The 15,317-nt window shown below is 41.1% G+C and overlaps 2 protein-coding genes across 3 annotated transcripts; both read right to left on the bottom strand.

The window, feature by feature from the left end:
* Positions 1–831: 831 nt before the first annotated feature.
* LOC132982423 (transmembrane protein 182-like) lies at positions 832–5,195 on the bottom strand. The gene is made up of 5 exons (XM_061048909.1): positions 4,926–5,195; positions 3,527–3,650; positions 3,047–3,145; positions 1,685–1,822; positions 832–1,392 (listed from the first exon to the last, which is right to left on the bottom strand). Exons 1-5 carry the CDS (start codon positions 5,097–5,099, stop codon positions 1,172–1,174), a joined length of 756 nt encoding a protein of 251 aa, XP_060904892.1. The 5' UTR covers positions 5,100–5,195; the 3' UTR covers positions 832–1,171.
* Positions 5,196–5,483: 288 nt separating this feature from the next.
* LOC132982422 (sodium/hydrogen exchanger 2-like) lies at positions 5,484–12,997 on the bottom strand. 2 transcript variants are annotated; one of them, XM_061048907.1, is made up of 13 exons: positions 12,725–12,997; positions 12,126–12,348; positions 10,317–10,557; positions 9,979–10,229; positions 9,664–9,881; positions 9,384–9,580; positions 9,207–9,296; positions 8,298–8,368; positions 7,953–8,087; positions 7,535–7,631; positions 7,311–7,421; positions 6,758–6,821; positions 5,484–5,962 (listed from the first exon to the last, which is right to left on the bottom strand). In XM_061048907.1, exons 1-13 carry the CDS (start codon positions 12,963–12,965, stop codon positions 5,775–5,777), a joined length of 2,127 nt encoding a protein of 708 aa, XP_060904890.1. In that variant the 5' UTR covers positions 12,966–12,997; the 3' UTR covers positions 5,484–5,774. The 2 variants fall into 2 exon arrangements, with proteins under 2 accessions (XP_060904890.1, XP_060904891.1); XM_061048908.1 differs by having other exon boundaries at positions 7,311–7,418.
* Between the last annotated feature and the right edge of the window lie 2,320 nt (positions 12,998–15,317).

Raw genomic sequence — 15,317 nt, 5'->3', positions numbered from 1 at the left:
TATGTGTTTGATGAATTATATCTTTGAAGTAAATGTGCCCTCCTCCCCCCACCTCCTCGTAGACTCCCGCTTCTCAGTAAAGCGGATGAAAGCTGATATGTGTGATTGAGAGTCCTCCCGCTTGTCTCCACACGCTGCCCATTCACACCGATGAAAAAGGAGAATGATCTAATATTGTGGCCGTTACGATGCTATCGCAAGTCTGCGCTTCCATTCGGATAACAGCGAAGAAAGGATAGAATGGGTCTTTTTGTTTCTGTGTGCGATGGATGACTGTCAGTGGATTATCTATTAGAGTAGGGGCGTTTGAATGTCTGACTTTAAAGTCCTGTAAGCATTAAAAAAGGAGAAAGCATTAGGATTTCAACAAGGGAGTGAAATGTGACGGGGGTAATGGAGGCAGGTGGCTGGCCTGCTGTACACCAACCAAACCCACAAACAGCTGTTCATTTCTCAAAGCCCCCTTGTGCCCCCCTACAGGCTTCAATTCATTCTCTATCCCCCCCTATATCCAGCCCCTCTCCTGTTCCACCCCCTCCCCCACCCTCTATCAAACCTACTCTTTCTGTCTCGAGTCCGTCCAGCCAGTCATCCCTCCTACCTCACTCTGCTCCAGCTAGCTCACTTTGATCACGTGCCAAAATCAGGACAGGGGACACAGCTGGTTCATCCATACATTTCTCTTCTTCTCAGTCCAGTTGCCGTTGGATCAGGCATTGATTTACCATGACCTGGTTGACTGAGAACCTACACAGATATGTCTCATCTTCAGCTCTCTAAATGTAGCTGCACCAATCGAAATGAAAATAAGAAGAATGACAGCATGGATATAATTTAGTAGAAGAAATATTTTTACCATTGTTACAAAAAACAGTCTCAGCACAATACACTGTATATTACTCTGTCTAATACAATTAATCAATTTAAATCTAACACTGACTCATTGTGGTATTTTATCTATAATCATTTATGATATTTATAAAAAATCAAGTGAAGACAGTTATAGAAACAAATAAACTAATTAGGTGTCTCAGACTGCCCAAAGGGTGGTGCTGTGATATCGACCATGTCGTTACAGACAGTATTTACATCCCACAAATGTGCAGCTGAGTCCCCGTGCAGGACATAGAAAGGTCAGTCTTTTCTTAACCCGGCGGGGCAAGTGGAAGGCTCACTTGCTGGCACGCAGCGCACGGGCCACCAGCATGAAGACCATCCCCGAGATGAGCTCCAGAGGCACGCCAGCAGCTGCCACCATGAATGACAGACCATAGAGGACCGACACCTTTGCATCCGGGCAGGCCTCGCCTCTCTCCTGCATGACGTAGCGCCTCACCTCCGTCACCTCCATCCACAGGACGAAGAGCAGAAGTATGAACAGGAACAGGCAGGCTGGAGAGCGACAGAGAGAGTATCAGAGAGACTATCACTGTGAGTAACACCAGAGGAATGCAGCTCCTACCCATCTCTACTGTTACCACGGTAGCGCTGTTTAAACCTGCTGTTGTTATAGAGACAGTGTTGCAGAGTGACATCTGCTGCTCTGTGTGTTGGATATGTGTTTGTCATGTGACAGGTATTAACAGCTGACAGCGACATGTGTTTGTGTCTGTACACTCACATATATAACTCTGCAGATGAATGATATGAACTCCACCCATGCACACATAGGGCTATATTTTACCAGCAGCAATGAGGAAAGCACCACCCAGCTTGTACAGCTTGTGGCTGATGAAGGGAACACCACAGACCAAGAGGAAGCCTCCAGTGAGAGCTGCAACCAGGCCAAGGATTATCAGCACGGTCCAGAAACCTCGGAACACTGCGAGAAATAAAACCAGGTCACCATCAGAGCACTAACTTCTCTCCGAAGACAACTGTAGCACATGGGTTACTATAATCCATGATAGTGACAGCATGTTCCTTCTATGTTTTTGTTAATTTAAGGAATTTTAACACTCTGTAGGAAGTTTACAGAATATACAGAAATAGTTTGACATTAGTTGAATTACTTTTTTTAGCTTTTAGCCCAGAATAAGGTAAATATTAGAGTATTGTTTTATTCAGCAGGTTTTAACAGAAGATAATCACTGGACTCGCTGGGTGAATGACAAGCAGTATAATTTGTGAATATGTGATCATAAGAGGTGATGATAGGTGTAATTTTTCACTTTCAGAAAGAACTTGGCTAGCCATACATCCTGACTTGCAGTTATTTTGCTAAGCTAGGCTAACAGCATTTATTATATGAGCAGATTCAAGGTTTAAGACTTCTTTATCATGATTTAAGATTGATATCAATCCCCCCATGTTACTCTTCACAAAGAGGCACTACAGAGTGTAAATGTACACCCCGAAATGTATTCTCTAAAGGAGGTTACCATAGACTGTAAATATTGATGGAGGAAGCCTGAGTGACATCAGCCATCTGTTATTGCAGGGGGCTCATCAGCAGCAGCCGCCATTCTGGAAATCCTGTCTCAGCCTAACTTTCAGTCAGCCTAACGACAGGTTGAGAGCTGGAGCTGAGGCGGGTAGCCGCTCTTAAGCCTCCTGACAACACGTTGTTAATCAGGTCAGCTTCGTACCTAACTATGGATAACACGTATCGTTCATTAAATCAAACCGGATGTGTCTTCTGTTAAAACGGTCTTTCATGAATGTGGTGTGTTTGTGACTTCCGGGGCTCTTGGAGACAGCCTCAAGCAGACACTCCATAAACTGCAGGATTTTACACTTCAGCATTGGCTTCATTTTCAACACCAGAGGTTGCTGCTTGGGGCTTACACAGAAAAACTTGACTCATAACCTCAGTATTTCTGAAACTCTTTGACCCTTGTTTGCATGAGCAATGAAGTAAAAAGTTTCTCCCAATCATGTAGATGACCCTGCAGCGTCTCACTGTTTGTGTATAATGTGTTCATTGAAGAACTATTTGTAATTGTCTCTGTAAATATTCAAATGTGGATTGTCAGTTTGGTTTAATGTGCGTGATAAATGTATTAGGTTTGTCATTTGTTTGCTGGTTTGTGAGTGAGTGCATTACCTGCTGTAGCATCATAGCTTGGATGAGGCACCTGTCCAAGTGCAACAGGCAGAGGGAAGAGGTAACCATGGATACAGACCTTGGATTCTGGCTGGTTTGCTATGCACAAAAAAAGAAAAGATATAAAAGATCTAGATATACATATATTTATATATAGGATTCAGAACAAGCTTGAAAGGGTTCTGAAACTAGAAATGTAAATTATATGATGTACTGTCAATGAAAGAAAACATGGAAAATAAGAAACACCACATGAAGCAAGATTACAGAAAGCCAAAACACATCATACACTAATACACTGAAACACATGAAACCACATTCCTCTTTCTCCCGTCCTGAATATTTTCTGTCAACTATCCAAATGATAGTCATTTTTCTTTCCTCCACTTGTAAGCATGTCATGCACACCATGTGTCTAAGTCAAAGACATGCAACACATTGGACAAGCCCCAACCAAAACTTTTTTGCCCACATACATACTGAAGAGAGTGGCAAGGACCGCATGTGCCGTGGGCTCCACCTGAAACACACACCTCCAGAAGAAGCCCTCGTGGTGCAGAGTTAGTGTTGGAGGAGAAGCGGTGATGGTTTCCACTAATTGGATCTAAAATGAGAAAGAGAGACAGACTGACATCAGAAAAATAAACAAAGAGATGGACACTCGAGTTTCTGTGGATGGATGAACCTCTCCGTCAGCTTTGCTCTGTGTGGTTCTGTACTTCAGCGGCGCTATGGCATCAAACGTGGTTCTGATTATGGCCTGCTCGTTTGTGGGGTTTTCAGGGGGAACTTATGAAACACGCATGAGTGATACTCTCCATTTGCCTGTCAAAAATATGATTGATGGCGCTGAAAAACACAAGTTTAATCATCCTCTTTTATTGGAAATGAAAGACTTTGTTGTGCTGTGATGTCGGGGAGGAGTTCACGGGGGGATTAGCTTTAGAAGTAAATCCCTTACTCTGCATTTTGTGAACTTTTTCAACTACGTAGCACAGGACTAAACTAGAAGCTGAAGGAGCATTTCACATGAGTTTACACTTTGCTGCATTCTGTGCTGCCTGTGGAAAGAGTTGTCTGAAAGGTGTAGTTTTGTAAAGTCTGGTAAAATAACCCTGGTGATTTTGTTTCTATGAAGGTAATGTACACAAAAGTAATAGGCAAAAGGGTTGCAAAGAAACCTTCCCTTCTGGACCACCAGGGTAAAAGTCACCATGGTGGGTGGCCCTCTTCAGTCCAGAATGAAATACCTCAACAACTGTTGATGAAATGTTTTCACGTCAGTTAGTTGTACTTTTTAAAAGTATACTTAACAGCAAATACAAATAAAAAACCAAATGTAGATGGTGAACAAAGTAAACACCTCCTCACATCAGCCTGTCAGCATGCTGTCGTTTGTGTTTAGCCCAAAGCTTCGCTCTTTATATCAGCGTGGCTAAAGAATCGTATTTTCATGCATAAATAAAAAATCCTTTGATACAGACTGGGTTGTGAAGTTTGAAATACATTCACTTTTACCAGAAATAGAGCGTCTAATTTAAAATAAAATGTATTGTCTGTATGGTTAGAAGTTTAGGATCTATTGTTTTGTGAACCAAACCCATATTGACAATTACTCAATTAAAAGTAAGTTTAAAGTGAAAGTCTTTACTTCTGTGTCAGTCACCTCTTTAAATATCCTCTTGTGGTTTTGCGTGCGAGCTACTGTCTACACGTCATGATCCGGTTCCTCTTTGGTCTTTTTGTGGTTCTTGCATGTGTTGTTTTAGTGACAAACATAACATGTTGATTATTATGAACATCTCTGGTAATTCTGACTGCAGGATTTATATGGTTGTGTTAGTGCACACAGTGTGTATTCAAATGTTTTCTGTCCTACCTCTGTCCCATTGGCATCTTTATCGCCTGTCAGTGTTGTCTGTGTCGACCATGTATGCGGCCCACAGTTGTCACTGGCCACCAGCCAATAGTCTGTACCAAAAGCTACGAAGAAACACAGAGTCCCTAATACTCCAAATATGCCCCCCGCCAAGGTTGCTGCTCCCACCCTCATAATTCCAGTTTACTGCGCTCTTTCTCTCCAGGTCAGTCGATCCTCAGCTCCTCACTGGTGTCCACTTTGCAGCCCTCTGCCCCAGTCCCAAAGCAAACAGCCTGCACCCCCCTCCCCAGACCACTCCCCGGCATGCTGGGAGCTGTGGAGGAAAAGAAGCTTCAGTAACTGAGGGGGTCAGGCGGGGGGGGGACACAAGTTATTTTAGGAGGCAGTCAGCCTGTCCTTGTCAAATTACTGGGACTGTGCTGAGCATTTATGAAGGAAACAAGGAGAGGCATGAGTGGTCTGTGTGTGCTTATTAAATAGACAGTGAGTATCAGTATTTATGACTGTAAGGTATTTCTGGGGTAGGTGTTACACTTTGAGCGCCACTTTGAAAATAAATTAGACCAGAGACGCAAATGACCCTCAAACCTCCAGCGAAGGTGTTTCAGAGGTAAATCAAGGAGCTTTATTGAAGCTGGCAACCACTCAGAATGATAAACCAGAGGGTGAATTATTTCATACATTTAACAGTTTTAATTGAAATACTATCGTGAAATTGCCAAAGCCTTTTATCAACCACTCTTGAAATCCGTAACTCTATTGCTAATAAATACAGGGCATCACTTTATAGAGCCTGAAATTACCCAACTCTCTGAATAACATTTTTTTTTTTTCCCAAGGTTCTACTCATTGCTGGTTCTCGTTCTCCAAAACAAAGCTGAGTTGTTTTTTAGTAGCTCCCCCCACAGATGTTTGGTGTTGTGCAGCGCTCTGCTCCTCCCTGGCAGCAGGAGAAGATGTTGGAATAGTTGTTCGAGCCGAGGCTGCTGGGACTGATGGTTCCTGGAGGACAGCCAGCGGGCTAATGGAGCACACTGCCAAGAGAAGAGCAGCTAAGTCAGGGTAGTCAAACCTAAGATGTCAAGGTCACAGATCAGACAGTAGAGGGAGACAACGGACAACCTGCAGTGGCGACTCTAGATTCTATGGGGGCCCTGGGCAAAATGTCACAGGGGGCCCCACAACCAGCGTTCATCAACATCAACACTTTGACAACAACAACAACAACAACAACAACAACAACAACAACAACAACAACAACAACAACAACAACAACAACAAAAATGGGGGAAAAAAAGATGACCAAAGTTCAAATTAGCATTATTTTATAAATATAAAGACCAGTAAAAACCTTGTATAAACATGTTAAAGGTCAAAGAACAAACGTCATGATGTCATACTAGCGATATGTAACGTTAAGCAGCACAAGCCAGTGACTGCTGTCAGATATGGGACGCCTTAGGGAAGTTTCCTACTGTCACTGCAAACTTTGAATGTATTAGCTCCTTCTGTGGTTTAAACTTTGTTATCCTGGGGACATATGTCTTTGTTTTCACCTGCACTTTGCAAGGACACAGAGGTTGAAAGACGATACAGAAGTGGAGAGCAGAATTTAAATTGTGTAAAAAATTGCTTGAATCACTTATTGTCTAGTTCCATACTCCATCCTGTTATGAGGGATTTTCTGTTTTCACAACAGTCACGACAACATCACAACATGAATGCTTCTTTGAGTGCTTTGTCTGTGATAGAAGTTAGAAAACAAATGGTGAATCTACATATTTTGTGTAATTTATGTTTTTCTGGATTTGAATTAACAGTAACTTCACCTGTGTGAGACCTGCTGAGCCCCTTTCTTGCTCTATGTGAGCCACTGAACTCTGCCTCCTCCACCTGTCACAATAAAAGCACACATTAAAACATATCACAGAGTGGAGAATGAACACTGAGTGAGTGATTTTCACTTTAAGAGGACTTTACATCCTGTTAGAAGTTGTTTCAAATTAATAAACTGGATGAATAAATTGAGCTCCATTAAACTCACTGATACTTTTTATTTTCTTGACACAAAATCATCTTACTTTTTTAAGAGTGACACTCAAATGCTGTCACAAACATATCTTACTTTTCATCAAGTGCTGTGACGAAAATAAGGAATAGAAATCAGCTCAAAGGAGATCACAACAGTCAAACAGAATATATCTGAAGGTAATTTAAGGTTGCTTATTTGCCCCAAGGATGGAAATGGATTATCACAGTTTTGAGCTAAAGCCTCTAAAACAGAATAGCCTAACTTAATCTTTTTTTATTTAATACAATAAGTGAATCAAATCAGGAATATTATGATAGGCACATGTATAGTTGTGAGTTTACTTATAGCACCTGTGTGAAGGTGTATCTCTCTCCCAGACTCTGGTGTCTGTGTAGAGACTTCCTCACTCTGTCCCTGTTAGCGTCCTGGTGCAAAGTGTGTCTGCTGTACGCTGGCGTCTGCTGGAGTGACAACACACATGAGCCCAAAGAAGAAGAGAGAAAGTGCATGACTGTTGAGCATGTTCAGTCGTTCCTTAATAAAACAAAATGCAAACCAAAGCTGTGAAGTTTACCTTGTTGTTGAAGTTTTGAAGGTTTCTGGAGAGAATACGTCTGATGCTGTCCATCTCCTCTGGTAAGAGGGGGCGGCTGTGGGAGCGAGGGTCCACTCTAAGAAGGGGGTGAATATATATGCACACTCAGCAAAAAATGGTTTCCTGAAGACTGCCACATATCAATTTTCAAAAGCGTTATTTTTTAAGTGTTGAGTATAAAGACACCTGTGACATTACATAGTAAAAGTGAACATTTTGCAGGTTCTTACTTGCAAACAGATGCAAAAATGCTGGAAGGCAACCTCACAAACTTAGAGTCTTAATGGAAATTCTTTATATATGGATTTGAATCGTCAAAGAGAACGACTGTGATCATATGACTTTCCTTCATTAAATTCTGGACCCTGAGCGCTTTAAGAAGAAATCATGTTCTCACATTGATGGTGCCTCCTCGTCCCCTCTCTGCTCCCTTCTCTCCAGCTCCTGGTAAACTCTGAGGATGCTGGAGCTAGCCTGATTATCCTCACGGATTAGGAAACGACGGAGGTACTTCCTGTTGAACTGCTCAAACCTCAAATAAAAACACACATGCATCACAAACACACACACAAAAACACACAAATCAGATACACTACAGTAGCCAGTTAGGAGTCTCAACTGTGGACAAGAGACTTTTTGAATGTGGTATTTGCTGCCATCTACTGGAGATTCCAGGTCCCATTTTTATAGGTAGAAACCTGAGGACAGAAGATAAGTAAAAGGTAAAAAATGAAAAACTAACTTATCTTTCCAGTAGTGCTGACCCCAGTAGCCAACCACATCCTCTATCCCTGCCAGCAGGTGATCAATGAGCTAAAGGGAAACACAATGTAAGTATACAATTGATACATTTGTCAATTCAAATCAAATCCTTTCTATAAATTATTTTAAATGTTTAGCATGTCGTTTGTTCTTGACCATGCAGCACATTCAACAAAAATTAGAAAACCTTTCATGTTTGGATTAAAGAAGACGTCACAAATGTAGAAATGATTGTTGTTCACTCACAGAGGCTACAGAGCAAGGTGACCATTTCATGTATTTTACAGGAACTCAAATAAGCTAATTAATATTGCATGTTTGTTCTCATGGAGGAGAACATATTGTACTCGTTTACTCTGAAACAAACATCAAGTGGAGAATAGAGAATATGTAAAGGGTACATTTGAAGACCCCTTGTTATACTCTAGTGTGTAATGCTTTTGGGAAATGATTTTGACACACACACACACACAATGTGAAACAGCATGATTCCAAAAGCATGAAAATTAAATAAACAAATTGATGAGCTTTTTTGCTTTTAAATTAGATTGTAATTCAAAGTATATGTCACAAACAGATGTGGTGTACCGTGTTTCACCTCAATGGATATTGTGTTAAAAAAGACATGGAACAATCTTACCATTCAAGTGATACGCTGACAAACTACACCTGGAATAAACCATGTCCTAATACTAATAATGTATTCCTTAAAGACCACAATGCAGGCCTAGCACCTCCCTATAGTGTAATCCTATGTATGTATGTATGTATTTATTTATTGTCCATTCCTATGTGGTATGCTGATTGCTGGTAGTATATATTTTATTGCTGACTGCAAAACAAATTGGCCTCTCGCACCTTGATAATAAAGAGAACCTTGACCTCTCACCCTGCTGTGGATCTCCTCACTGACAGTGGGCAGAGCTCTCTTCTTCCTCTTCACATCCAGCAGCTCTACAAGAGGCTTAATGGTCATCCCCTGAAGTCAAACAAACAAACTCAACAAACTAACAATAACTCAGTGAAGAGAACTATAGAGGGTTTAAAATGTATGTTAAATACTCACCTGTACAAAGACAGTGAAGAGGATGACAACGATGGTGGTTGTAATGAAGAGTCGTTTCTTTGGGAAGTCGTCAATCAGGAAGACGAGAGAGAAACAGATTGCCCCTCTCAGGCCTCCGTAGGCAATGATGAACTGATCTCTAAAGGTCACCGTGTTTCTCCGCAGCTTGTTAACCACAGCAGTGAGCAGGAGAACCCCTTCAGAGGAAGACAATGTCATTATTTTAATCAAACTCCAAGCCATCGCTGGTACATTGGTGGGAGATCTTTCGAGCGTATACCTGAGGCCCTCCAGACGAGGCAGAGCAACAGAGTGGAGCACACAAAGGGCCAGCTCCACATGTGGACGTCCTGTATCGTGGAAACGCCCAGGAAGATGAAGATCAGGGTTTCACTCACGCTGCTCCACATCTTCAGGAAGTACTGGATGCTGGTGTTGCTGCGCTCAGACACGTTAGCCTCCACATACTGCTTCATGGTCACAGCACAAGTCACAATGCTGCGAAAAGATGAAAGAAGAAAAATAAAAACAGCATCAAATATTGCTGGGCTTAACATTAGGAAAAGATATTAAGAATAAAATAACCAGTGCTTACGCCATGATGCCAGAAAGGTGCAGCATCTCTGAGGTCAGGTAGGACAGGTAAGAGTAGAGGAAGACAAAGAGCGGGGCGATGACTTGGGCTCTGGAGGTGAACCGTGAGGTGAGGGCTGCCACCAGGCCAAAGAAGAGGCCCACAAACAGGCCACCCAGACCCACCACCACCACCCTACACCCCCCTAGGAACACATCCAGCCCTGACACTGAGGGCAGACGGAGAAAGGACTCAAACAACTTGTAGAGCACCTGAAAGAAAGATACCGTATTATGTACAGAATATCATTGTTTATTTCATTTTTTTTATGACCAGCACGGTGACCTCACTCCCCTCACCACGGTAACGGCATCATTGAGCAGAGACTCTCCAAACACCAGGATATGAAGCTGATCGTTCACGTGCATCTCCTGGAAGACAGAAAGCACGGCGACGGGATCGACGGCAGCGATCAGAGAGCCAAACAGCAGGCAGTGAAGCAGAGACAAATCTCCCAGAGAGTCCGGGGCCAGAAGACACACACCGTACAGTGACAGGCCGATGCCCAGAACGTTCCACAAGGTTCCCAATACTGCATACCTGGAGAAGTGTAAAACAGAGGCAGCAGAGTTTAAAAGACAACTTGACAAGTTAATGATAAATGTTAAGATGGGGAGGCTGTGGCTCAGTTGGTAGAGTCGGACTTTCGTTCCCCAGCTCCTGCTGCCATATGTCTGATGTCACTTAACCCCAAATTACATCTGATGGTCACTTTTCATAGAAACTGCTACCATCAGTGTGTGAATGTGTTAATGTGTAGGTGTGACATGCGGTGTAAAAGCACTTTGAGTAGTCATAAGACCAGAAAAGTGCTATACAAGCTCAAGTCCATTTACCATTTAAGATACCAAGGAAGAATACATAAACCATTTGAAGCAAGATGTTTTGGATATCATTCTTGGATTTCTGCTGAAACCTGCTGATTACCATTGTTTGGTTACTTATTAAGAACAGTTAGCTTTAAAAACAAAGCTGATACATTAATGCATTTGTTTATATGGCATACATATTACTAAACGGTTCTTGGTTTACGCATTCAGCAGGTATGAAACAGTAAAAAAAAACATCAGCATCCATTTAGCATCTGGATACCTGATGAATGTTAGTCCAACACAATCTTTACTCTCCTTTTGGTTCTCTGCTCTCCACTGAATGTAAATGCTAAAAAGAGTTCAACATCAGGTGGAAAACGTTGTCTGCTGTCTGCTATTTGGTTCTTTGCAATTGTGTAGAGTAAATATATCAGAGCTTTTGACTAATAACAGTTGTATGGAAATATTGTTGATGGGAGTAGTGAGGCTAAACCAATGATTGTGTATAGAGATGTGGGAAATAAAAATGAACAAACACTCCATAGAGGGGAGGGTTACTGCTGATGATTTTCTGTAGGTTCTTCACTATAAAGGCCACTTTCACTTAGCTGAATGCTAACTGTATGTTAGCATAAAGCTGATCCAGTGACAATAACAAGTTAATATGCTGATATTAACACGTTCTTTAACCATGGTAACCCTCTGAGTAGTCTGGTAGTGTGCTAACATTTACTTATAAGCGCTATACAAAGGCATATATTGTTAGGTATTACACTAGTTTCTAAAACATCGGGTCATTAATCAAATATTGGAGACATTAGACCTGGCAACAGCACTATGGAGCGCCAGATTATCAAAGCAAAACATTACATGGCAATTAATTTAGTGGTTGTTGAGAAATCTCAGTCTTGACCAAAGCAGTGGAACATGCCATCCCTTGAGCCGAGCTGCTAACATGGCTATAAAAACCATAATACATTAATTTTGTTATTTTTACTTTAATATTTGTGTTTCGTCCAAAATATTCCTGATTATTCCTGATATTCCTGACTATTTCAAGGTTTTATCAATTGTCTTGAAGTTGGGTTGAAAATGTGAGATATGTTGTACATTTATGCTTTTTCAACTTTTTATATTAGGATAGGCTATTTGAAAACCAAGCCAGGAATTGAATCTTGACCTTGACTAATCTAACATTGAAACAAAAACTCAAATCCCTAACCAACATTTTTTTGCAACAGACAAGCTCAAGCATGAACACATTTATTAAAGTTGAATCATTGATTGAACACCAACCAGAGTATGGTGCCAAGGTTTTCAAAGAACAGCCTCCCTGGTAAGAAGTATCCTGCATCCAAGACGATTGGCGGGAGCAGAAAGAGGAAGAAAGCATCAGCGCTGAGAGTCGGAGGAGCTGAGTGGCGGACACCGTAGATCACCCCTCCAACCAGGAGGCCCACCATGATGAGGAGACAGCTCTCTGGGACGACAGCTGGGACTCGACCTGACCAGTGGAAACCTGGAGGTCAGACACACAAGAGAAGGATAGACAAAGATTTTACTTTTTGAACTTCAGGATTGTTTTCTCTATTGATACAGCTACATAGACAAGGATATAGTTAAATATTCTCTTCATCTATTCTAAATATAAAGACAGTTTAGACCTTTATTCCCTATTTATATTGTTTTACCTTTATAAGGATAAATGGGTATTAAACTGGACTGTTTTTAAAAACAGAATCCAGAAATTTAAATGATTTCCAAAACCAAATAGATTATGTTACTGATAAAATATCTGATAAAGACTTTTTTTTGCTAACTTCTGATTTGAAACCTCCACAATAAAATGATTTTAAGTTGGCTTTTCATGTGTGATCAGGACAAATAAAGCTTACCCAGCTTGGCCAGTGAGGCCAGCATGATCCACAGCACAATCTCAAAGGGAGCCTGCACATGGTGATAGTCCACGCTGAAAACCCTCAGAGCCAGCGGCAGATCCACAGACAGGCTGCCATCACTTCTGTTCAAGCCCAGCTCAGGGGGCAGGTTGTGGGGATGAGGGAGCTCAGCAGGGGGGGTCAGGGCCAAACATGCAGGCCAGACTAGGTAGAAAGAGAGAGTCCATATAGCAGCCATCTGGCAGCCATGCTGGGAGAACAGGAGAGAGAGAGAGAGAGAGAGAGAGAGAATAGGACAGGGGTTTTAGAGAAAGGGGGTGGGCTGGCAGCACACACACACACACACACACACACACACACACACACACACACACACACACACACGCACACACACACACGCACGCACGCACACACACACACACACACACACACACACACACACACACACACACACACACGCACACACACACAAACACACACACACACACACACACACACACACACACACACACACACACCAACAAACTCCTGCAGCCACTAATGTGCACAGGAATCCCTGACCTAGCACTGATATTCAACCAGCGACTCAGCATAACACACACACAAACACACACATGTTTGAGTTCATGGCAACTCCCTAAATAATTAAATAAGTTATTATTGTATGTTACATATTCAAATTCATTTTCTAAGTTGTTTAAATGTAATTTTCAGAGCTTAAAGTTAATACCGAGTCAAAGTAAAAAATGTTACAATAAAATGGTTCAAATGAAAACCCCAGATTCCCACTTAATAACTTAGTTGAATGATGATTTATTAAGTAATAAACTCTACTGAGTTTTACGTTGAAAACCCATACAAAAAAAAAGAAGAAAAAGAAGTTATATTCTTTGAAGGACTCAAAATGTTATTTTTACAATGGATGATGAAATAGATACAGAAATACACGTCTTTATGGTTTTCTCGACCCACATTTATTAATGTATATATATTTATTTTAACTTTTTTATTACTAGCCCTTTGCATTTTGAACTGTTACACCTGTGCATGGACCTGCACACTGGAGGTTCTCACATTCCCATCAGCGAGGCCAAGATCAAGATTGTTTTTTTCAGCCCCTGTTTATTTAAATGCAGTGTTTACAACCTTTTTATCTTTCCATAAATCCTCATGTGTGTCCATCTATACAAACACAAAGTAGAAGTGGTAATAGTTAATACTATAATATTATATAACTCTGAAATTGTGTGAGAGGAAAACAATACTATTCTGAGTTTGTAAAAAGAAATCTGAGGGAGGGCAGGTTTAGAGAGAAGGATGACGGATGGGGTTCAAAGTCACAAAAGGTTTCTTAGAACATGTTGATTCCTGGGTCTCAACTGATGTGTTGCAGTCTGACACTAAATGGACTGTTTGTTGGATAAGACAAAAGCTCATGGATCAACTGGGGGGCCTGTGATGTTCCAGAGGTGGGTCAACAACAGACTGGATGGATGTAAGGGTAAGATGTCTGTATTCACCGGATGGTTTTTATCCGGTTATGTGTCAATAATACATTCGTTTTTCAAAGCAGAAACTTACAATTTTCTATTTAAAAAATGTTTCTGTGTTGTTATAAGAGAAAATTGACCTCTGATCTTTGAGATGTTACTAAGTTGATGAAAGAAAGATAGAATCAGTTACTTGTTACGTTACTTTTGTAATCTTTTAACATTTGGGAAAAGTGACTCAAGAAGTGATTGGTTCTGGTTCTGAATATTCTTGGGACCAATAAGAAGCACTTCTTGTTTGTCAGAGTTCAGTTGTAGAAAGTTTTTTCACATCCAGTCTTTTACATCAGACAGCTTTGAAGTGGAGCCAGTTTGTTGTGGGTTTATAGATATAATTGGGTTTCATCACCTTAACTTAATATGAAACGTTATGATGACTGATGATTTGACCTTATAGGGGTATGTACAGGGAAAACAGAAGTGGACCAAGAATTGAGCCCTGTGGTACACCACATGATGTCTATGCAGTAGTAGAGATGAAAGAATCGACTGAGACCAGACATTGTTTGTTTAAAAGATAGAAGGAAAACCAGTTCAGGTGTGTAGCAGAAATGCATACCCAATCTTGTAGTCTACTCATTGAAGTCACATGATTATTGGTGTCAAAAGCTAGGCTAAGGTCAAGCAGCACCAGAAGTGACCAGAGTCAGTAGCCAATGATAAATGATTAGTTGTCCTTAACTGAGATGTTGTTTGTGGAAACCAGATTTTGCAAACAACAAGAAATGTCTCAAAACTGTTGTTATTTAGGACTTCTAAGAGTTGTTTTAAAACCAATTTCTCAAAATGTTTGAAAATAAAAGGCAATTTTCAGATGGGTCTAAAATTTTAAGAATCATTAGTTTGTCTTGAGTTTTTGTTCTGTCTTTTTGTATGAGTGCTGGCATGTCAGTGTTGCACTGTGCTCACTATTATGAGAGGGCAGACTCAACATATGTCAGTTTCATTCTGTACAGTCCAGCTGTGAACTTTCTTCTTTGTGGTGTGTACTGTCAACAACTCTTAACTCACATATTCCTTCCTGTTTTGTCAGGACGATT

Source organism: Labrus mixtus, chromosome 10 (assembly GCF_963584025.1).
Source record: "Labrus mixtus chromosome 10, fLabMix1.1, whole genome shotgun sequence".
NCBI lineage: Eukaryota > Metazoa > Chordata > Actinopteri > Labriformes > Labridae > Labrus > Labrus mixtus.
Note: the sequence above shows the minus strand (reverse complement) of the source record. Positions and strands in the feature narration are given on the sequence as shown.